Source organism: Dipteris shenzhenensis, chromosome 33 (genome assembly GCF_047967505.1).
Source record: "Dipteris shenzhenensis isolate YYH24624 ecotype China chromosome 33, Dip_SZ_1.0, whole genome shotgun sequence".
NCBI lineage: Eukaryota > Viridiplantae > Streptophyta > Polypodiopsida > Gleicheniales > Dipteridaceae > Dipteris > Dipteris shenzhenensis.
This window is the reverse complement of record NC_141628.1, coordinates 35,735,173-35,759,205: the sequence shown is the minus strand read 5'-3', so window position 1 is coordinate 35,759,205 and position 24,033 is coordinate 35,735,173. Positions and strand designations below refer to the sequence as shown.

General features: G+C 40.6%; 1 protein-coding gene across 1 annotated transcript; it reads right to left on the bottom strand.

Moving 5' to 3' along the window:
* Nucleotides 1-4,939: 4,939 nt before the first annotated feature.
* On the bottom strand, nt 4,940-6,557 carry LOC147880045 (uncharacterized). Its single transcript, XM_087372103.1, has 4 exons — nt 6,351-6,557; nt 5,907-6,268; nt 5,677-5,831; nt 4,940-5,596 (listed from the first exon to the last, which is right to left on the bottom strand). The coding sequence occupies exons 1-4, from the start codon at nt 6,531-6,533 to the stop codon at nt 5,190-5,192; spliced, it is 1,107 nt and encodes a 368-aa protein (XP_087228229.1). The 5' UTR covers nt 6,534-6,557; the 3' UTR covers nt 4,940-5,189.
* Nucleotides 6,558-24,033: the final 17,476 nt, after the last annotated feature.

Here is a 24,033-nt window from a genome sequence, read left to right as displayed (position 1 = left end):
CTTAAAACCAACACCAATTCCTAGCCTATTGGCAATGGATGGCAAGCATCAACTTAATTCTAAAGGCAAGTTCTGAAAGCAACCTCCATCGAGAAGGCAACTAGCACAACAAAGCTTGCAAATAGGCACATGCAATAAGAATCAAGCTGGTGACAAGGGCACGATCGTGGGTTCTAGGCAAGGAGATGAGCAAGAGGTGAAAAATAGGTGAGAAGGGGTAGAGATGAGAGACATTGGGCAGGGATGTTGATAGGGAGGTAGCAAGGGGGGGGGGGACCAATTCCATGCATGGTGTCAAATTTTTGAAAGACCCTTCAACCTTGATAAATAATTTATGCATGAGCAAATCCTCTATAGTAATGAGACTAACAAGGTAGATATTTATTTACGATATTCACACGTGAACACGTGAAGATAACCATACTGATATAAAACATAGATTGGACATGCTTTATCAGGATTTGCTTACTACTTTGGGAGTCATGCTTTGCACATTCAATGGCATGAGCAATAAAACAACTTTTAATATATTGGAAAAGCTAACCATGCATAAAACCTCCCCAAAACATTCTTGAATCCCCAAATATCCACATCCTCCCTTGGAATTGTTTAAAAATTTTGTAAGTCCAGCAATAATTGTAAGGAGCCATAGGATATGTGGAAGGAAAGGGAGGGTGCATCTCCATTGGTTGTAACGACCCAAGGTTGTCAACTAAGATTTAATGACAACTTTCACACTGAGCCATGCTTATCTAGAAGGAATGTAGCTCTCTCTTAATTAATGAGTAAAAAGCCATAAGTAACAAAATATCATATTCTCCATTTGTCAAGTAGGAATGTAGCTCTCCCCTTAACTAATGAGCATGGCAAGCCATGCATAAAGAAATATCACATTCTGTAAGTAAAAGTCACCATTAATGAGGAAAAGGTCACATTAGTCTATTCATCTAAAAAATTACCACCCTCTCCTTGATTAAGAATGGGTGGAGAGGGAACTTTCTTGGGAGAAAATGACATGGCAAATAGCCCCCATTGCATAAGCACTTGAGGGAGAAAAATTTACTTTCAATGATGTAAGTGCTAGCAAAAAAAATATACATAAGTTGATAAAACAATCGTGCACAAGTGCGCATGGGCACAACCTCCTAATTTGCTATGCACTATTAGATGAAAGTATTTTTTAGTACACTGAGCTATTAAAAGGAAGTTTTAGACTAAAGGTTAAAAAATTGTAGGATGATCTGTAATTTTAAAAAAAAAATGCATCCAGGCTCATTTTACTTTTTGCAAACAAGCTTTGCAAGATGATCTCCAGAAAAGGAAGTTTGAAATGTACATGGAAATTAAAAAAGGAGAATCTAATTCTCCACTATAGCACAAAAAAAGTTTACTCTTACACAATGTATTTTTATAGGTCAAAATCCCAAAAGAAAATTTGAGAAGGTATTTTGCCATTATAGTTATTAAAAGATACATTAAATGTTGATTTTTTGTAAATTCAAAATCACCTCCACTCCTGCCACTGCCATCACCACTCCTTGCATTACCTCCACCCCTTCTTCTGGCACCCAAAGCCCATCTAACTACTATTGGAATCCTCCAAATGAAAACTTCTACTATAATATGAACCTTCTAAAGGAAGTCATTGAAAATGATAAAGTAATTATTGTGATGGGTCACACGAGGCAGCTTTTGCATATCATGTTTGAGGGGAGATTTTGGTGATTGGTGCGCAAACAAGAAAAAGGAAAAAAAAATCTTAGATGCCAACTAAAGAAAGAGTACCCAAGCCTACCTCAATTTTAGATCAAGCAAATCATTCTTCTTTTATAATTCTTAGTTTGGTTTGAATAGATTGTTTTGCTCATAGCAATTCATCTAAAGCTTTTTGGTTTGACTCTCCAAGTATGCTAGGATGGCTATGTTCCTACGGATGATGAATGTATAATTATGCATTTGCACATGGACTGAAAGCCCTCTTTTAGAAGTGGGACCAAAAGGGACTATCAGTTAATTAGAGCATAGTGGCAAGTTGTCATGTAAGTCTCTGATCCCCTTGTTCTTATTTGTGTTTGAACTTTCCACTCTTATAAAATAGCTTTAGATATTTTTTCTAAACTAATAGAGTGCTTGCCTTGCCCTAAGGTGGGGGCACTCATTGGAGGGGTGGCTGCTGTTGCATACCCTACATCACCCATTGTTGTCTCTCCTGGGAAACAAGTGAGGGTCACTTGGTGTCTCCTTGGAGGTCCCTTACTTCCCACTGCTGGCCCAGCTGATTTAGCAAGTTCGAGGCTAACTTGCTCATATCCAAGCCCTTAGGTTCATTGTTCTCCTTATTGGTAGGCTCCGTACTGGATGACCTTACCGATTGTGATACCTCGGATGGAGTTGTAGTTTTGTCCTGGACAACCTTATCCATCATGTTATCACTTATACGGGTGGTTGCCTTGCTATAGAGTTTGAAGGAAGTGGGATTCATAACCATTAAGTGGTCATGCAGCTTTGGGTCTGCCAATCTGATAAGGAAGCATGGCAACAATTGTTTGTCAGAGACAACATCGGAGGCGGGGGCAATGAAGGAGGCGAGGGAGGAGACAATGGAGAAGGAGATGAAACTGGTGATTTAGAAGGAGGCAACAACGGAGAAAATGACAATGAAAAGTAGGCTTAGTTTACTTTGATTTAGCAACACTTAAGGCATTTTGTACCTTTGAAATATTGTATAATGAGATTTTGGGAAATTTTGTATCTTGGATGGCATGTATTAATTTTTGTACTACCTTCACTACTACACACGGGCCTTGTTTCGATGATTATGAGCTTACGTTTAGTACACTTGATGTGCTAATCATCGGTACGTATGGTGGGATTAATAAGGTCGGTATATACCGACTAATGACAGAAGTGTTAATGGTCGGTATATATCAACTAATGACAAAAGTGTAATGGTCGGTATATACTGACTCTGTGAAGCTTTCCTATACCGACCTTTAACAGAGAGTGTTTTCCCATGATAATTTTTTTCTTTTCATACATGTTTGATCCTAAAGGCCTATTTGTAAATCCCCTTATCTGTAAAATTTTCATGAACAAAACACACCCTTTTCTATTCAATTTGTGAATATCCCCTATTTATGACACCCTTCTGTATATGAAAATTTTGAAAAAAGGGCATTTTAGAAACTCCTTCTATTGAACCCATGTGCTATGCTTACATATTTTTGAGTGCCCCCCCCCCCCCCCCTAGAGAGTGGCTAGGGGGAGAGAACCGAGGGACTACCCAGGCTAAGGAGAAGGGATGAACATTGACCAAGTAGAGGAGAAGGGGGCAGGGGAGCAAGGGAGAAACAGAGAAAAAACAAAGAGACAGAAAAGGAGGAAGGGGATGAGACAGGAGGCAAGGTAGGGCATACCCGTATGCCATAGCTAGGGAGCAGCTTTGAAATTCTTCAACGGTTGCCCTGTTGCCATGGTGCTACACATGTTGCTGATGCATAGCAAGATCACAAGTGACTAGACTATGATGCCTACTCCTTATCCTCATGATGTAGCATGGGGGAACTTGTCTATCATTCACCTAGAGATTGGTTCAATAGTTCATTGTTTATGGCATTGTCCTCCTCACCATCTACTTCTACATGATCCCCTTCTCCTTCATTTTTACCATCTAACTCCCATTCTCAAACCTACCATCCAATAATTAGAGCTTGATGCTATCCTTCAAGCTTACTTGCCCCAGATTGTGCTCATTCTCTTCCTTCTTACCCGCACGGCTCAAACTCTCCAATATTGAAGGCATCCTAGAGCCATTTTATTTGAGAGCCCCTAAAGTCTAAAAAAGTTTTAAAAAGGTCAAGGGGTTTTAAACTTCATTAATTGTTTAATTGAGTCAAGAGACCACCTTTTAACTTATGTGAACGTAAAACTAATACTAGCACTAATACATGGCATGTGGCACAAAATCAATTCTAATTGATGTTTTAATTTTTTTCAATAGAGGCCTCAAAATTAAAGGCAACCTAGGATTTTTGAATTTCAGCTGGAAAAAAAAGAGTTTTTGGCTTGCCCTTTGGGTAGGTCTAAGTGGAGATTCTTCTCTAAGAAGCTAAAATTCAGAATTTCCTTTTAATGAAAGTCCTTAATTTTATGATTGGTCCAACTCCCATTTTCTATTTCTTTCCCTTGAAATTCTCCACCTTATAATCTACTCTCTCCCCCCCTTCTCTCTCTCTCTCTCTCTCTCTCTCTCTCTCTCTCTCTCTTTCTCTCTCCTCTCTCTCTCTTTCCCTCTCCTCTCTGTCCATGGATTAATTGATTTATTTGGGTTAATTAATTTATTTTAACCTATGTCTAAGAAGAGTGCACATTCTTTGAGAGGGTAGGATTGGGACCCACAATGTTGTCTTTCCCACATGTGAGCCCTACCACTAAGCTATAGAGTGGAAGAGTATATCTAGTGCTAACTACACTACTATAAATGGTCCCTCTTCCCCCACCCCCTTTAGTAGTGCCTTCTTCTTTAAAGCCCACCTTCAAATGGTCCCCATTCGCCCTCCCTCTTTAGCAAGTGCCTTCTTTAATGTTCCCTTCTTAAGTGGTCCTTCTTAATTGAAACTCCTCCCTCCCCCCCTCTTTAGCAAGTGCCTTCTTCTTTAATGTTCCTTTCTTAAGTGGTCCCTCTTAATTGAAACTCCTCCCTCCCCCCTTTATCCCTTAATTTAATCATGCCCTTTCCCTCTTCCTTTTCACCCCTCTTCTCATCTCAACAACTAATTAATGGAAATTCCCCATTTGTAAATGTATGGGGGGCATACTATGTCCCTTAAAAACCCGGGAAGAATACAATTTTTGTGAGTACTTGCCCAAGTGAGGATGGGCGATGGGCGGGGTGTGTTTACACACTAGCTGGACAAATCATAACAAATGAAGTGCGCATTTATTACAACACAACTGAAATTGGCAATTGGCAATAAAGGTCAAGGCTTGATGAAATCCTATTCAGTGGTATGGTTCAAATGATGGTGTTGCACTTGGGCGGGCTTTGGGCGGGGGAGGTTGATTGCCCAACGTGATGGGCGGCCCTTTTTTTGAGCTACCAATTTCTTTTTGCCAAGTCAATGCCACATGGGCATTCGCCCATCTATGTGTAACCGCCCTTAGTGCCAATAGTGAGCTTAGAGGTGTCCTCAAGATGATGATATCTGGGGCCATGCAAATGCCCCAGGGACCCTCAAAGCTTTCTTTCCACGCCATGCCACTGCCCTCCATGCGCTTCCCCCCGTCCAGAATTCGTAATCGTTGCTGTTGTTCCCTGGTTTGACGAATTCCCACGGTAGCCACGGAATTCCGCTTCCTGCTATCGCATCAATCAGCGGTCCCAGCACTCCCGCCTTGGTTGCATCTGTTCCTTCGCTGCCGAATTCCTCCATGATCACTCGTTTTCCGTGAGCCCATGCCTTCGACTTGGCCTTCGCCAGATTGCTGCTGAAAACGCTGGGGGTGCTGCCGTAGTCGTGGACGCTCACGACGTCGATTTTGTTAGCGCAGGTGAAGTGGTTGTCCACGAGACTCGTGGCAAAGTCTACTCCACCGCCTGAATCAATTGTTTCCACGCGAATTCAAACAATATCCTAAGGAGCTTGAAACATCAGAACTTGCACTGTGCCGACTTACCTGTGACTATGAGGATCCCGTTGGAAATGTATTGCTGCATCGTGGCAGCGCGACGGCACGCCCAGTCCCAGTCGGGATTGTTCATGTGTCCTTGTGCTTCGTTCTCAGGCTCGAATCCAAGCACGGCCTCGTTGATCCCTCCCCAGGGCCGATTACTACAAAGTAACAACTAATAAAGTATCCGCGATGTAAAACAGGAGATGACGGATCTTGTCTTTGACATTCCTTACCTGAACTTGGGGTTCCGGTGAGTCAAAATATGTACTATCCTGCGATCGAAATCTGCTTGTGCGTTTGCGTCCGTGTAAAATACTCTCGGTTGATTCAGCGTGGTATTACAGTTCGGAGACACATCGGTGATCCCATACTTGCTCACATATGCATCGGTCGCCCAGCACCCGAGCGAATAACGGTCATGGAGTGCAATCAGCAGCTTCACTCCGTATTTTGTGACTTCGGACATAAGGGTGTCGATCTGGTGAAGAACATCATCCTGGTATGCCCCCACTGTAATTGGTTCGAGTTCGGAGACACCGACAGAACTCGATCCTTTCTTGCCGACGTCGACACCATTGATGAAAATGCGAACCACCTGATGAAAAATTGCACTGGATGAGATGGAAGAGGCCTTCTGTGGATGTGCGTAATGGGATGCAGCTGGTGGGAATAAATACCTTAATGCCGTTTGCTTGCATTGCGCTGAGATGAGCAGCACGATCACGAGAAGACAAGGTGTGAAGGAAGTAGGAGTTAACGCCACCCCATTCAGCAACTGCGTTGAAGCAGGGTAGTGACAACGTCAAGGCAGCCAAGCTAAACAATACGATAACAGAAGTATGGGGAAGCTGGGAGGCCATGAGGAAGATGCAGAAAAGAGAAGGGGTTGGACAGCCTAAAAGAATTTGTGTTAAGGTTGAAAAACATTTACTTTATATAGACGTTTATGCAATGACTAGACGTTTATATACTTTATACAGACGTTTATGCAGTGACTCAATACCACACTTTGTGTTCACTTTGTCGAATAGTCAACCCTGTCCTCCACACGTTTTCCCTGTGGCTAACTTTTTCAAGCCCAAGCTGGTCCCATTGGACAACCGTTTCTGTTCCACTCTAGTGGCTTTGCTCATACCTTGCCTACATGCAATTACTCTACTCTTTTGGAGTACAAGTGACTCACTTGAGCTCGCTTGTTGTCACCCCGCTCCACAACCACCCCCTCCAATGCCTTGGTCTCGCCTTAAATCTCTAGTAAGTACTTCTGCTAAGATCACGGAGGGCATCTACTTGCTACCTCCAAATATCCAAGCAAATCTTTACTCTTAAGTTGAAATGAGAGGGAAGGTGTGAGATAAGATGCTTACAAGGGAGGAACATGGCCATGGGGCATTATTAACCAAGGAAAGAGAGGGTGGACTAAAGTAGGATTATTTGTCATACATTATGTATCGTACTTGAATTGATAGAGGCCCACCAAGGATTTAAAACAATTATCCCTAAATTCAACTCAACTCACAATCTAAACACTAATTAATCCATAGGTTACCCTAGTAACTTAAAATGCTAACCATTTCATCTTCGACTATAGCAAGTTTAATAACTTTGACTCAAATTTTGTAACCTAGATCAACTGGGCAAGAATCCAACTCAAGGGAACCCTCGGGGGGGTCATTCATCATATGTAACCCTATCATGTGAGTTCAACAGAAGGATATTTTTAATATTTAAAATTTATAGAAATTAATATACATAAGGAAGTTTTTAAAATGAATTTGGAAAAAATTTACAGATTTGTATAGAAAAAGGGTACATTTTATTAATGGAAAAATTACAAATAAGGGATTTTACAAATAGGCCTTGAACGCACGTGATACTGAGGGTTTATACATAGTGAACCCCCCGAGAGGGAACCAACTCGACAGTATTAAAGTGAACTTAATTGTTGGGGATTTCTTAAGGACATTGACCCATACAAAAAGTGGGAATACCTTCATGGGAGACTTTGGACACTATGTTTTCTTGGGGAAATATAACAAATAAAAATTTGCAAATCACAATTGCAATGTAGATGGCATTGATTTCTAGACTTATTGGCTTCCACCCACAATCTTATTGACCTTATCCCCATGATTGAGGGCAGGTACCCAAAAGTTTAGAAAATTCAAAGCTCAATCAAGTAAACGAGAGCTATGAGCACTACTATAGTTATCTGAAGATTGGGGTTCAAGTTACTATGCTAGATTCTAAAAGATGTGCGACTAACCTTTTTGGAGGCTTGCCACTTCTTGTGAAATTGAGAGAAAAAGGGAATCAAATAACTTCATGGGAACCTTTTGAGAGTGTCTTTACCTTGAGAGAACTTATAAAAAGTAAAATATTGGCTAGACAATCACAACTTAGATTGTATCCCTTTCTAGATTACCTACCTTCCACCCATGACCTTGTTGACTATCCTTCACACATTTGCTCCATGGTTGACAAAGCTAGGCATCCAAAACTTTAGAAAGAGTCAAAGCTCAATCAAGATGCTAAGCAATGTGGACTGCTATAGTGACCTAAAGATTGCCCAGCTTTTTGTAACGATATATTCTAGAAGAAGTACAACTAACCTTTTTGGAGACTCTTTGTTAGTATAATAGATTCTAGAAGAAGTATAACTAGCCCTTTTTGGAGACTTTCTAGAAAACTGAGAGAAGAAAGGAATTCAAATGACTTATTCCCAAATCATAATTTTAGTGTAGAGTAGGTTTAACACAAGTTGAATGCATAATATTAACTCTTTGTATGTAACAAAATTTACAAAACACACTCTTTGTATGTAACAATTTGCATCAGAAACAATTTAATTAGCTTAATAGAGTAATTGAGAGCTTTTTGGATTCAACATGTTACATACAATACACAATTTTATTGGAACCTCATGCCTCTCTACCTAGGATGGCTACTAAACATGTGTGTGTTGGATGCTTCCTCGTTTCCATTGGCTTGTTCCTTTGGTTTTGCTTTCCACCTTGTTCGTTGTTTCCTCTTTACATGTGTCTCTACCATATCATTTGTCCTCCATTTTTTTGGTCCCTTTATACTTTTACTTTAGTCGTTTACTCTTCTCCACCGTTTTGGCCATGCTATTATTGATGCCTTTGGAACATGCAAGTAAAAATCGATTCCAAAAAATCCTCAGCCCTAGAAACCCTCGTTTTTGTATCAAATTCAAGGAAAATTTACCCATGTTTTGGAAAGCCTTATTTTTTTGCCATAAATTAAAATTTTATAGAATCTACACATGATGTGGTGGGTGCGAAAGGATGGGGATACAAAGGGGGGGAAGAGGGAATCAAGAAGGGGTATGGGGGGCAAAAAGAGAAAAGGTGGGAACCGGGGTGGAGGAAGCGAGGGGGTGGGGTGGCAAAATGGAGAGGGATGGGGTGGGGGCAAGAAAGAGGGGGGTGGGGAGAATTTAGGGTTGCCCCTGACCTACTGCAAACGCAATAGGGGGAAGGGGGGGGGGAAATAGGGGGGTGTGCTTTGCTAGGCATATAACATACAGTTTTCACAATTTTTAAGACATATAGGAACCCCTCCATCTATTGAATATGAAATAATGGGGGGTGGGGGGTTCTAGTTGAATGAAAAAGAGAATGGGGATAAAGGGGGCTAATCTATTGGGTAGGCAATAGGTGGGTGGGGGAGGCATGAACGGGGCTGGCAATGGAGTGGGAGAGTGAATGGTAGGAAGGGGGACTAGGAGAGTGAATGGGGAGGAAGGGGGACTAGGAGAATGCATGTGGAGGAAGGGGTGTAATATATAGATCATAGATGTGAATTTGTAATTGTTGCCTATCATTGTTTGCATTAAGGAGGCTTGTCACTATGTAAAGGCCCAATTAAAGACCTTCATCATAATAAACAAATGCAAAGAAGTGGAAAGAGAGAGAGAGAGAGAGAGAGAGAGAGAGAGAGAGAGAGAGTCCTCTTCTTCTCCTTTCCCCTCCCCCTCTCCTACACCCCTCTCTTTTCCTTATTTATGCCACCTCCACTCCAAAATGACCTAATAAATGTGACATAGTGGTGCATCAAAATGAGGCACCAGAATCCAAAATCCAATCATGGGAATATGCATCATCTGAAGTGGTTAACAAGTCTGCAGGTAGACTAGACATGAAGAGAATGTCATTGTCACTATTATCAATGATTGCATTTATCTCCTCGATCTTCATTTTTCCTTTGTCCTCCCTTGGAGTCTCTTCCTTCTTATTTGCCCTCCACTTTGCATTATTTTTCTTATCCTTTTGCTCTCTTTTTAGCTTGTAGTGATCCTTTTTTATGTGGCCCTTCTTGCCACAATGGTAACACTCAATGTTCCGTGGTGACTTTCCTCTTTCTTGGGACTTTCCCCTATGATCTGCCCCTTTGAACATTTAGGGATGCATCCTACTTGTTGCCTTCCATAGACTTCCATCTAATTTCCTCGGCCAACAAGCTACCCACAACATCATCAAACTTCAGTACTCCACCAGGTGCAAAGTTACTCACAGTTGTATGAAAGGTATCCCATGAGGATGGCAATGAACACGAGAAATATTGCCTTAGTCTCCGCATCAAAATTCATCTTCTGAGCTTGAAGCTGGCGAAAATCATATTGAATTCATTCAAGTGAGAAGAAATGGAGACCCCTTCCTTCATTTGTAGCTTAAATAACCCCTTCATGATGTAAAATTTATTAGAGGCAGTTTCCTTCTCATAAGTGGCACATATTTTCTTCCCCAAATCTTCCGTAGTCTGCTCATTTACTACTGTGAAATAAACTAACTCTGCAAGATGAATTCTAACAGTAGACTTTCCTAATGCATCCAACTCATTCTAATCATCCTCAGACATATCTACAGGCTTAGCTCCAATCCCTACTAAGGGTTTAATCTGCTTCTTTTGGACAAGCACATCCTTATCTGCTCTTTCCACCAAAAAAAATTTGTCCCATCAAACTTTTTAATGCCGAAAAACTCCTTTTCAGACATGGAAGAGAATTCCATGATGCAAATGAAATGAAATCCCAAATGCTAGTACTTGCAAGAGAGAAATCACACCAAATACCAGGTGCACCCAAATGTGTATAACCCACAACATCATCAAACTTCAGTACTCCACCAGGTGCAGAGTTACTCATAGTTGCATGAAAGGTATCCCATGAGGATGGCAATGAACACGAGAAATATTGCCTTAGTCTCCGCATCAAAATTCATCTTCTAAGCTTGAAGCTAGCGAAAATCATATTGAATTCATTCAAGTGAGAAGCAATGGAGACCCCTTCCTTCATTTGTAGCTTAAATAACCTCTTCATGAGGTAAAATTTATTAGAGGCACTTTCCTTCTAATAAGTGGCACATATTTTCTTCCCTAAATCTTCCGTAGTCTGCTCATTTACTACTGTGAAATAAAATAACTCTGCAAGATGAATTCTAACAGTAGACTTTCCTAATGCATCCAACTCATTCTAATCATCCTCAGACATATCTACATGCTTAGCTCCAATCCCTACTAAGGGTTTAATCTGCTTCTTTTGAATAAGCACATCCCTTATCTGCTCTTTCCACCAAGAAACATTTGTCCCATCAAACCTTTTTAATGCCGAAAAACTCCTTTTCAGACATGGAAGAGGATTCCATGATGCAAATGAAATGAAATCCCAAATGCTAGTACTTGCAAGAGAGAAATCACACCAAATACCAGGTGCACCCAAATGTGTATGCCAAAATGGAAGGTAATATCACCAATATCAAAGGCTCAAAGCATCAAAATACATCTGACTCATGTGCATATTCCATATGAGCAAAGCTGGCCCAAAAGAAAATGCCAATTGCACTGGCAAAACAATGGCAATACCAATGCCAATAAGCGCCAAAATGCCACAAGCATAAATTTTGTCCATCAACATATGCATCAACAAAATCTCATCCAAGAGATCATAGCACAACTCGTGCATCGACTGCAAGATGTCAAAGTTGTCCCTTAGCATAAAGTAGCATCTATGTGCTAAACGTCCATCAATAAAGCATCCCACAAGGCAATTTGGGCCTATCAGTGCATCCAACAAGGATCACAATGCATCCAAATGGCCTCTAAAGCATCCACTGCAACCCAATGCAAACCATGAATGAGCACACATGGCGCAGACTGCAACTAGAGTGATTTGTATAAGGTATATCCAAAAAAGCACGGCCCACGGCAGTGATAGCTAGTGAAAATAGAATCTGAGATGCCTCAAAACATGGGGGTCACTGCATAATCGGACTCAATAAGACAATTTTCAAATAGCTCTCTCCTACTAAAACTCCAAAATCCCAACCGATGAATGGGAAACGGGGAGTCAACCCTTGCAATTGACCTGTAATCAACAAATCAAAGGTTTGAAACTTGAATGGATTTTTGACAGAGAAACAAACGATGCTCAGCATCTCTAGTAGAGAGATAGAACTTCTCCAAATCTCCACGAAATCGTGCAAGAGCTAACAGGTAGAGGTTTTTGGGCCTTCGAAATAGATGGTTTTGGAAACCGTGGTCCCAATCACTGGGTCCAACACACAGACCAACAAACATTTTTGCAAACCATCGGAGTGCGAATGATGAGCAACACATAAGTTTTAGGACCTCCTGAGTCCACAAGAACTATAAACAGATCTGCAAATGGTTGCTTCAAACTTGAGTTCCGAGACATTGGCAGAAAAACGTTGAAGCAGAGATAGTGAGTCAGAAATCTAATGAAATGATCCCAACTTTAAGAATGAAGGATTTTTTGAGCTCCCAAAGTGTAATGGAGACCAAAAGCAAGCAATGTTGCCTCTGCAAGTCATTCCGGACTCTCAGTCATCGAAAGAAATAGGGTAATCATCAAAAAACGTCTTTTTTCTCCAAAACCACCTTTTGCCATTGCAAAAAACCACCCAAAGAACTTTCCAAAGGTTTCTGCACACCAGGATGCAGGTAAAGTCACCTAACAAAGCTTCTCCTTCCTCCCACAAAGCTGCATCAATAGACTTTGGTCTCCAGGCTCACACCTCGGGCTCTCAGCTAGAACACCTGTGCTCTAATAGCAGTTGAGAGATCTCAACAACAGAACCGGAACAGAAGAAAGTGAGAGGGAGGGAGAGCCACACAGGTTTTGGTGGGTGTAGGACACCCTAATATTCTATGTCATCCATATATATATGTGTTTGAGTATTGTACATAACCGAGGTTAAGGTACAGTGGCCTTTAACCCCCACAGTTGGAGCAAGAGAAGGTTTGAGTAGCACAATGGACTTGAATGGTGTATTTTATGGGAAATACCTTTTGGTGAGCTTTCTATGGTGAGCTTCTAGGGATGTCCCCAATTCTTGGTGAGCTTTAAACCAAAATCTTTGAGGAGATGCCTAAAATCTCACCAAAAGATGATGCTCCCCTTCATTTGTTGTGACCACACCTTATTGATGTAACCAATGCGTAAATCGCTTTTTAAATTCCTTAAGGTAAAAAATTATGGCCAATTGAATTTGGGATCTTTGAATCCCATTTTTAATGTGCATTATCTTCACATAAAAAAGGGACTCTAAAGAGCTCTCCAAAGACTCTGATGTGCGGAAAATGGTCTTTAGAGAGCCCAAGTTCAAATGGCCATAACTTTTGACCCTTAAAGAATTTTGCAATGCTATAAAAGGATGAATCCTCAAAATATCGTGCTCTACACAATGGGTTACATCAATGAAGTGTGGTCACACCAAGGAATAACTTGGAGTTCTACTCTCTCTCTCTCTCTCTCTCTCTCACATACACACACTACTCATGTGACCACTACATGGAGCCTAATTTGGTGAGCATTTTTGCTTTATTGCATTGTAAAATTCCTTAAGGATCAAAAGCTATGGCTTTGGTCTCTTTGAAACCCATTTTTGATGTGCACTAGTGCACATAAAAAAGGGGCTCTATAAAGATATCCAAATACCATTTTTAATGTGTGCTAGCACATATGAAAAATGGGCTTAGAAGATCAAAAGTTTAGATGGCCATAACTTTCGATCTTTAAGGAATTTGGTAGTGCTATAAAGTGCAAAAATGCTCATTCTAATTGTATATCCTAGCCTTATAAATTTTGGGTAGTATGGCTATGGTGGTCACATGCTACATAACCACATACTCAACCTATAGCTAGTGGTTATCTCAAGGAACACTAATATGTAGATCCAAAGATCTCCACCATCATACAAGATGGGGGAAAATATTTTGTGATCTTTTAGGACTCTACCTAGATATTTGGTTGAAAAAGCTCACTAAAACTTGAGAAGAGCCCTAAAACCTCATCACAGAAAGCTCACCAAAATTCACAATCTATTTGAAAAGAGTTTGAAAATCAAGAAGGTGTATATGTAGCCTTTTAAAGAGATAAATCATCCATTGATGTCTTAGTTTCAAGATCACTCTATCCAAATGAATGTTTAAAGTATTTGATTTAATACTTTTGGTAGTGACTTTTCTTATTTCAAGCACTTTTTGCTTTGAAAACCAAAGGCAGAACCATATCCATGATTTTTGTACTTTTCTTTGGCCTAATTTTGAAAATAAAGATGGATATATTGCTTTAAGAGCCATATGTTGCCATGTGTAAAGTCTATGTTTAGATCCAATCTAGTGGCAATGAATAATTCTTATGATAAATTTTGGAAACTATCCTTGTGCTTTGTTCCATTTGTCCACTTCATCTAGACCACATTAATTCTCTTCTAATATGCTGATAAAATTGACCAATGATTGTGATGTCATTTGTGCACCTTTATAAAGTAGTGGTAAGATGATAATGTGAGCTATACATGGGAGATCCCTTAGGAAAATCAATTCACATTAACCAATCTATTTTCTTTAGCACATAATCTACATTTAAGTCAAATATTAGGGGTGAGGTTAAAGTCTAAGATATGTGATTTAGTAGCATATGTATTAACTATTCCTGAAATTAAGTATGTCGTAAAAAATATTAGACACCCTCAACATGATACTAGCAAAATAAATTAATGGGATAATTTAAAGGCATTTAATTTTAAGAATCTATAAGTGATACTAACAAGATGGATTAAAGTCATTAAACTTGAAGAATCTATAAGTGCTATTCAAAAGATGGATTAAAGCCACTAAATTCCACTACTATAATTTGCCTTTTTCTAACATTTTTTTCAATCTTAAATGACTTAGAAAACTTTTCCACACTTTGTATTAGCATTTAAATAAGAATTGGAACACTTGTGTCAAAACACCAGACGGTTCTGCGACATATGACCCCAAACTATGAGTGTTAAAGTTGTATTCTATTTTATCACCTGAGCATGTTATACTTAGGATTGCAATAGAGAGCATCATCACTAAGCACAGCACCAGGTTGGGTTAACACCGTTCACATTTTCTAAGTTAGCCACGGGTGAGGTAACCAAACCAGTAATAACATCATAGAAATGAGCTTGAGGACCATGCTGACCAAAAGAAGAAATACTTCTTCTATACTTGACTGATATTGATTTATGAAAAGTTCACAAAGGTGGTTCAATCAATTTCCAATTTGGTTTTTTTTTAATTGGTAGGCTACGTCAAAAGCGTTTTTATGAAGGTTCAGACATGAAATCAATGAAGAATATGTTCATACAAAGCTAAGCGAGCTGAAACAAAACAAAGTAGACTCTATCCACTAGGATGTGATCTCTTATCAGTTAGTTGACTATTGTCCCATATGAGAAGTCTATGCAAGCCTAGTTGATTACGGGGTGCACCCAGGTGGAGTTGTGTAAGCGAGAAATAGTCAATCCAACTAAGATATATCAAGAGTTGCTAGACCAATCTATTTCTCTTGAAATGAGTGAAGGTCGTAACGACAAGACAAAGAAGAAAGATGTCGATAGTGATATTGAAAAAAACACCAGCAGATACAGAAAACGAGCTAAAGAAGGCCTTGAAGAAATCGGGTATTCAAGGAAAACCACTAGGAACTAATGAGAAATGGTGTAACAAGTGTTCTAGGAATGGACACTTAGAGGAAGAATGTAAAATGAAGTACTACAATACTTGCACCAGTTTGGGCATGACGAGTCAAAATGTTGGTTTAATGGCAAAGATCACCAAGTATCAGCGAACCAGGTGACTACTGATACTTGTCATCTGAGGGGCACACCACGATGCCCAGAGTAGAAAGTAATAATAAGAATGAATAATAATAATAAGAATGACAAGGAGAAAATATATCCATCCAAGCAAATGTTTCTGCTGTGGAGAAAATCATCTCCATTTTGACTGTTTGATTTGGGATAAACATTTGGAGGATGCCGGTGCCTAGAGTGCTAAAGTTCAAAGGTGGGTACGTGATTGAAGGATGTGGTGCCATCGGGTCCTACCAAAGATGGACCTATGTACCAAGTTGGTTTGCTTGCATGGGACTGGACCTGCTAGAGCAGGAGCCACTGATTGAAAGATCAGGAAGTAATATAGACACCACATTGTTCCAAGGGGCTACAACATGGGCGCTACGTGAGCATCTTCATCCATGAGTTGGGATATGAATGAGATGTGTCGGTAAGTGGGGGTGTTGGGAAATTCCTCCCCATTTGTAAGCCTCCATATGAGGAGAGCATGGGGGAGGTGGACCTAGGGTTAGGGCTACCACATGGGCAGCTTATCGGCAGCTATCATGTGGGTAGCAAACTCAGAGGGAATACAAAGAAGAGGGGGCTGCCACATCGGCAACATCTAGGCTGCCAGGTGGGCAGCATACAAGCAATCAAGAAAAGGAATATGGGGCTGTCCCATGGGTAGCACATAGGCTTCCATATGGGCAGCACAATCATAGACTTACCCGACCATGAGTGGAGCTCTTGGTGGAGAGATTCTGTATGGAGAAAACATGTGACAAGGTGGAACTGTTCATAGTAGTTCTGGGCAAGATTTTGAGCTTGGAACATGTTGACTAGAGAATGGAGGCCTGTGCAAGACTGTGTGGACATCCTGGAGCAGTCAAGTTGAGATTGGATGGATTGGAAGAGCTGGTATAGCCCAGATGTTCATGGATCTGTAGTTTCCTTCATGACAGGTGTCTGCAGTAGCATGTATGAGGCTGGTACGGTAGATCTTGGGCAAGATGTAGCACTGGTACAGATGTGAAATAGTAGGTAGAAGGCTGGAGCTGATAGGCGATTGGTAGATATCAGGGCTAAAACAAGCCTAGGAAGATGGCGAACAAATGCAACATGGGGGCGACTATCAGGTCGGCAGGATCTTTGGCAAAAATGCCTTGCAACAGGGCATTGGTGAATTATAGATAGAAGTGCAAGAAAGTAATTGTGGCAAAGCAAAAATTCAAGTCACTTATATCGTATAGATGGTCTTGCAGATAACCAGTACTACGTGGTCATAGGCAAATACAGCATTTGTCTTCTATGTCCCTTTGCCATGAGTAGTCTTTCTCTGTATGCATTTGAGGGTTGAATAACATTGCATTGTTGTTTTGTTAATGGTGTGTTGCAGCTTCTACTCCTTGACATGGTCTGCTTTCCTCTTAAGGTCACATTCTACATATGGGCCTATTAGACCATGGATGTCACAGGTGGTTGTTTATAGCAGAGGTGTAGGAGTATATTCACCCCACGAGTGTATGGATTTGTTATAGACCCAGGAGCAAGGGTATATATGCTTTGTAAAGACTGGGGAGTATATTCATTTTGTATAGATCCAAGAGCCAATATATTCATTTTGTGTAGACTTTGGAGTAAATTCATTTTGTATAGAGTTTGAAGCCAGTATATTTGTTTTGTATGGAGTCAAGAGTGAGGTGTATAGTATATTCATTTCAGGAGGGTTATTTTTTTTTGTATAGATTCATGGGGATATTTGTTCCATATTGATCCATAGTATGTTCGTTTTATTTGGGTCAGCAAGCTTTTGCTTGCATTTTAAGATTAGGGCATCGTGTCTTGGAAATCTCACCCTTCTCGGATGTTCTCTCTTGGAATGCATTGATCTCGTAGGATACACATAACAGGGCCAAGGTGAGCAGGCAATGGACTCATGCAGCATGAGAGCTATGATATCATATTGTGCTGCTCTTATGGACATGTATATATTACAGGATACGTATAACAGAGATAGGGTGACCAAGCACTGGACTGTTTTTGAACTTATGCAACATGAGGGCTATGATATAATACTGTGCTAGGCATTGCTCTTCTGGACATGTATGGAAAATGTCATGCTCTCTCTCTCTCTCTCTCCCCCTCAGTGCGCAGGTCCCTTCTCGGAATTTTCACTGTCTTAGAATTCATTGATCTCACAGGAACAGCACAATAGGACCAAGCCCATGGTCTTTTGGCAATGATCTTTTGGACATGTATGCCAAGCATGTGCTTGAGGAGCTTCCAGCTCAAAATGTTCTCTCTTGGAATGCATTGACAAGGTCAAGGTAAGCAAGCACTGGATTGTTTTGAAAGCATTTAGCATGAAGGCATCCCTCTAAATGCAATGACCTATGCTTGCATCTCTAAAGCCTATGGTAGTTGCGAGAGAGAGCTGTCTGCAAAATATTATCGTGCAAAATATTATGTGTGCTAGAGGAGCTGCGTTCGCGAAATTTGTCTCTTGGAATGCATTGAAAGCCTCTCTCTCTCTCTCTCTCAGCCTATTTTGAATGCATGCAACACGAGGGTGGCCCTTTGGATGCAGTGATCTGTGGGTGTGCCTTGAAAGAGTGGGAGATGTAGAGAGAAAGAGAGAAGGAGAGAGTTATGGAAGTAGTGAGGAAAGAAGAGTGATGGAAGGAGTAAGGAAAGGAGAGAGGCAGAGAGTGATGGAAGCATCTGTAGAGCCCGTGGCCATGCTGGCTATAGCCAGCACACATTGCCATGCAAGCAACCACATTAGCTGCCACATAGGTAGCCAAGTCGGCTGTCACATAGGTAGTCAATGACAGTAGACAATCATACAGACAGCACCGCATTAGTGCACAATAGCCACATCAGCAACATGGCAATCGGTGATTGGAGCAGATGCAGCCCGACCAGCTTGGTCAGGACAGATTTGGCCAGGGGGTCACCTGCCTTGGTCGGTCATTTCTAAGGCCCAAGGGAGCCTATAAAAGGTAGCCGCCTTGGCCTCTTTCATCATTCACTTCCAGGGTTGAAGAGTGCAGCCAACAGTAGTATTTCGCAGCTGAGGTCACGCTAGGATTAGGAGTAGCAAATCTGGTTCACTTGGCATCTATAGGACATCTTCCAGGCCCCTTCATTTTGGACAGTAGCAGCAGCATTAGGGTCTGCATCAAAGCATCCCTCTTCTGCTTATCTATAGTGAGGGTTCATCCCTCCATACATTACTTATTCTTTGAGTTGTATTCAGCCCTATTGGGAATACATTTATGTTGGCAATGGGTAGGTCACCTCCCCATCTGTAAGTTCCCAAATGAGGAGAGCGTGGGGGTGGTGGACCTAGGGCTAGGGCTACCACATGAGCATTTGATTGGATGCCTCTGTGGGCAGCATGCCCCGAGGGAAAAACAAAGAGAGGGGGTTGCCACATGGGCAAGCACCTCACAGCAGAGCAAGGGGACTACCACATGGGTAGCACATGGGTAGCCATGTATGCAACACAAGAAATGAGTACCTGGCATGAAGATGGACAACAACAGGCTGCGTAAAGAGATTGAGAAAGACCACGATGTTGTCAGCATGTGTACAACTTGGTACAGATACTTGGAGCAGACTATACAGAGGTCCACGTGGCCTGACAAAAGGTGAAGAAGGAGGTACATCTGTGGTGCAGATCTATAGGTGTCTGGCAAATCCTTAGGGCTTGCATTGGACCACGGTTTGGGGCAAGAAAAGCCCTAGACAGATGGCAGGGAAGATGGAGCAGATAGGCGAGGGTTATGGGCAGGTGGCAGGCCTGCAATAGGCCCTGGGATAGGGCAGATATGCTAGGCACCCAGGTGGCCAGGAGCAGCAGTAAAAGGGCTGGCCATGGGGCCTTAGATAGAGCCCTACTAGGTCGTCCAATTAGGCAAGTCAACCAATAGGGTGGGCTGCTTGGTTGGCCCATTTCCACCTACTGGATCGGTTGGTTTTGGGCCTTATAAAAGGGTCCCTTCTGGGGCTCATAAGGCATCACTTGGAGCAGCAATCCAAGAGTAGGAAGGCTTGCAATAGGCCCTAGGATAGGGTAGGTGGCAGGCCTGCAATAGGCCCTGGGATAGGGCAGATATGCTAGGCACCCAGGTGGCTGGGAGCAGCAATAAAAGGGTTGGCCATGGGGCCTTAAATAGAACCCTACTGGCTCAGCCCAATAGGCAGTTCGGCCAATAGGGGGGGCTGCTGGGTCAGCCCATTTCCCCCTACTGGGTCAATTGGTTTTGGCCCTTATTAAAGGGCCCCTTCTAGGGCTCATAAGGCATCACTTGGAGCAGCAATCCAGGAGTAGGAAGGAGTGGCAATGCAATAGCAAGGAGCAGTAGCAATAGGTCCATCCTTGGGCCTATACATAGGAGATGAAGGAGATGTACAAGGGCTGTAGTCTTAGCTCAAGGTGCTGCCCACCTAGGCTGGCTACCTGGATAGAAAGCTGGAAGGGATCACTGAGAGAGAGTCTACATAAGCTCAGTGGAGCATGCAGTATCAGGGATCTAGAGGTGACAGCAAGATAGTAGTACAACATTTTGGTAAGATCAGAGGACCATGTATTGGTGGGACTCTAAGCCTCTCTTTTGTATTGTGTCAGAAATATCTTTGGCAATAAGAGGTGGAGGGAGAGCTAGGAGATTTGCCACATGTTGTTATGGTGCCCTTTCCATCTTGACATGCCATAGCAGAGGCACTTGGGCATCACTGTGTAGGAGCAAGGCAGAAGAGAGAAGCCATCTATTAACATGAGTGAGGACTCAGAGGCGGCAAGTCATGACTGTAGACAACAAGCAGATCAAGCAGATATGAGTTGGGAACTTTGGCAATGGGGCTAACCAGAGATGTGAGAATAGATTGGTGTCATGGTGACTGGTCTTCACGGCTAACGAGTGATGGAGTGGAGTGGAGCGTGTGCATAGCAAAGAACAATCGCGCAAATTGGAACAGTTGAGCTGAAGGATTGGCTACACACTGGTAGAGTGGATGGCAACACAGAAGAGCATGGTTGGCAATGCAATAGACAGAGCACAATGATTGACCTCTTTTGTTGTTTTATCAATAGTAGAAGGGGAAGCAATAGACAGAGCACAATGATTGACCTCTTTTGTTGTTTTATCAATAGTAGAAGGGGAAGCATAGTTTGGATGAGGGGTTGCGAGGCAGGCACGTGTCAGTCCACATGGATGCACATTGTCTGTCAGACAGCCACGAGGCGAGTTGCTGACGTGCGATGCCACGGTAGTGAGCAGTTTAAATGAAATATTTTTTTTTCAAAATTTTGTGCTTAGTTTAGATATTCACACACACACACATAACATTTTTAAAACCTTTTAATAATCCTTTGTCAAATGCTTTTCATTTATTTTTTATTTCTTTTTGAAGGCGAGAGAGAGAGAGAGAGAGAGAGAGAGAGAGAGAGAAATAGAGAGAGAGACTTTATATTATGTATACAATATTTACATTTCATGTTTAATTTATATATATATACACATATTAAATTACCTTTTAAATTAATCCTTTTTTAAATGCTTTTCATTTAATTTTTATCGCTTTTGGAGGCATGAGAGAGAGAGAGAGAATATTATATATATGATATTTATTTATATTTATACATTTCATGTTTAGAGAGAGAGAGAAAGAGAAAGAGAGAGAGAGAGAGAGAGAGAGAGAGAGAGAGAGAGAGCAAACATACGTGCACACAAACACACACACACACACACACATGTGGGTAACAAGGCAATAGGGTGGGTTTATGCTTTATTTTCAAATATGTGGCACATTGTGAGGGCTCTAGAAGATAGGCTCAAACGACTCCACATGTAACAAGAGAGGCTAAGACACAAGCTTGACAACCATGTGTGTGGAGTGGGCATGCGGTGAGTTATTGCCATGAAATGACACATGTGGCCGTTGTGCAACAAGCTACCACCTTCAAGCCTCTAGCCATACCCGCACACGTGCGTGTGCATACACGTATGTACATTTATACGTACATACAAATGTACATAGGTATGTATGTATGTACGTGTGTATATATGTATGTTTATACAGATAGAGACATGGTGCAAGATCTATGGAATTGACACACTTATATGCATGGGTGTAGATATTCTAGCCATGTGCATTCAAAGGTGCACATACATCACATGAACATATATAGACACTTATAGGGACACAAGCACACATGTACATGAGTACACAATTATATTGGATTGCACATGGACATATAGATGCATACATCCACTTGCATTGGCCTACACATAGACACACATGCAATCATCCACAATTCACAGAAAAACCCACACTCTCCTAAGTAAACATACAAACATTATCATCATATACACACCTCTTCTTTAAAAACAAGCTTCTCCAAAATTGCATGTCTTCAATTTTAGGACTTGACTTTAATTAACATCATTTTAATGTTCAAATAAAAATTCTTCATGTGTGTGTGTGTGTGTGTGTGAAATAAATAATATTTATTTTGTTTATACCTTCAAATGAAAAATCAATATATAATAATTAATGTGATGATTGATTATAGTCGGTCAATTTAATTCAATTAATTTAGATCATATCATTAATAAAGGCACTCGTAGGGATTCATTTGGATTTGATTAGAAAATTTAATAAAAAGCTTACAAATGTTGAGATTTGTATATGTGTGTGTGTGTGTGTGTGAGAGAGAGAGAGAGAGAGAGAATGGAGATACAATTTGAGAATTTAAAGTTATAAATAAAACCTTAAATTTAATTCCTCAAAATTAAAGGCAACTTATGGTCTCAACTTTGAGACCCAACGAAGCGGGTCTGTAACCCATCATAGATGGGTCATGCTACTCGTCCTAGTTGATGATTCAATATGGGACAAGCCACAACTGTCCTTCATTAATGAAATTGGAAGTAGTGATATTTCAAAGTTCATTGATTGAATACTATACATCAATATTAATAGAGTATGAATGTGTAATATTCTTGTGTTTGTTGATAAAGAAGACAAATAATCCATGCCTCTTACTTTAGAAAGACAATATGCTTAAAATTTTAAGGTTTACAATGGTGTCTATACAAGAAAATTAGCGAGTCATGAAAAACAACAATGAGCCAATGAGTTGTCATTTGCAACATGTTATCTAGACTTTTCACTACTCCTATTGGTCAATTTTACAATCTTTTGGCAACATTAACTTTTGCAAACTAAGTAAAGATTCATAGTTTTCTTTAAAAATCTACATATTGCTAGTTTAAAGGTGATTTTTTTTCACTTTTCATGTCAAATAAAGAAAAAAAAAACAAGGTCAATGAAAAGATCTAATATTTCTAGTGTTACTTATAATTCATGCATGGCTAGGTTACATATAATACATCCTTTACTTAGAATTACAAAAATATGTTTTATCTTCTAGAAGAACTTAAGTAATTTCATCTCAATCATTGCAGTTCATCCTGATCATTAAATTAGAGCATATCCCTAGGGCACCAAACTACCCTCATCCAAAATCCAAGGTATGAGGGGACAAGGTCCATATATAATATGCATGGATTTTTTTTAAAATTTTCAAATATGAAAGGGAAAAATATGAAATTTTCATATCTACCCTCCCACAAAATATAAGGTATATAGCTTTAAAAATATGCAAGATTTTAAGATTTTTCATAATATGTGAGGCCCAAGGGGGGGGGATCTTTTGGATGAGGGGAGGCCAAACAAAAAATACACTAAAATATGAAAACCCATCTCCTTTCAAATTAATGTAACTTTTTCATGTGTTACCCAAATTTGAAGGTGTAAAGACATATTTAAAGCTCTTTTAGTGTAGAACACAACCATGTTAATTTGAATAATTTCTACTCATGGCATACTGTCAAATTCATCTCATAGTGAAGATTTGGATAGGTTTTCTTACTAAAGGGAGTTGGCGCCCCAGGAGCATATCGTTGATGATAAGATAAATATGTATATGAAATCCATGCCCATAGAAGAGGTTCATTGAAAATGTATATTAACTAAACGATCTAAATGGTCAAATTTAGAATGCACGAGTAATTTAATCTATCATCATTTGGACTAAGTGCTCAACTTTGATCTAATGGTCAGTATTTAAATGATAGTGAGTTTCAAAAATTATCAATTTACTTTATTCAATCTAGTCCATCGCAGAAATTATAGCTTCTAGTTTATAATAATT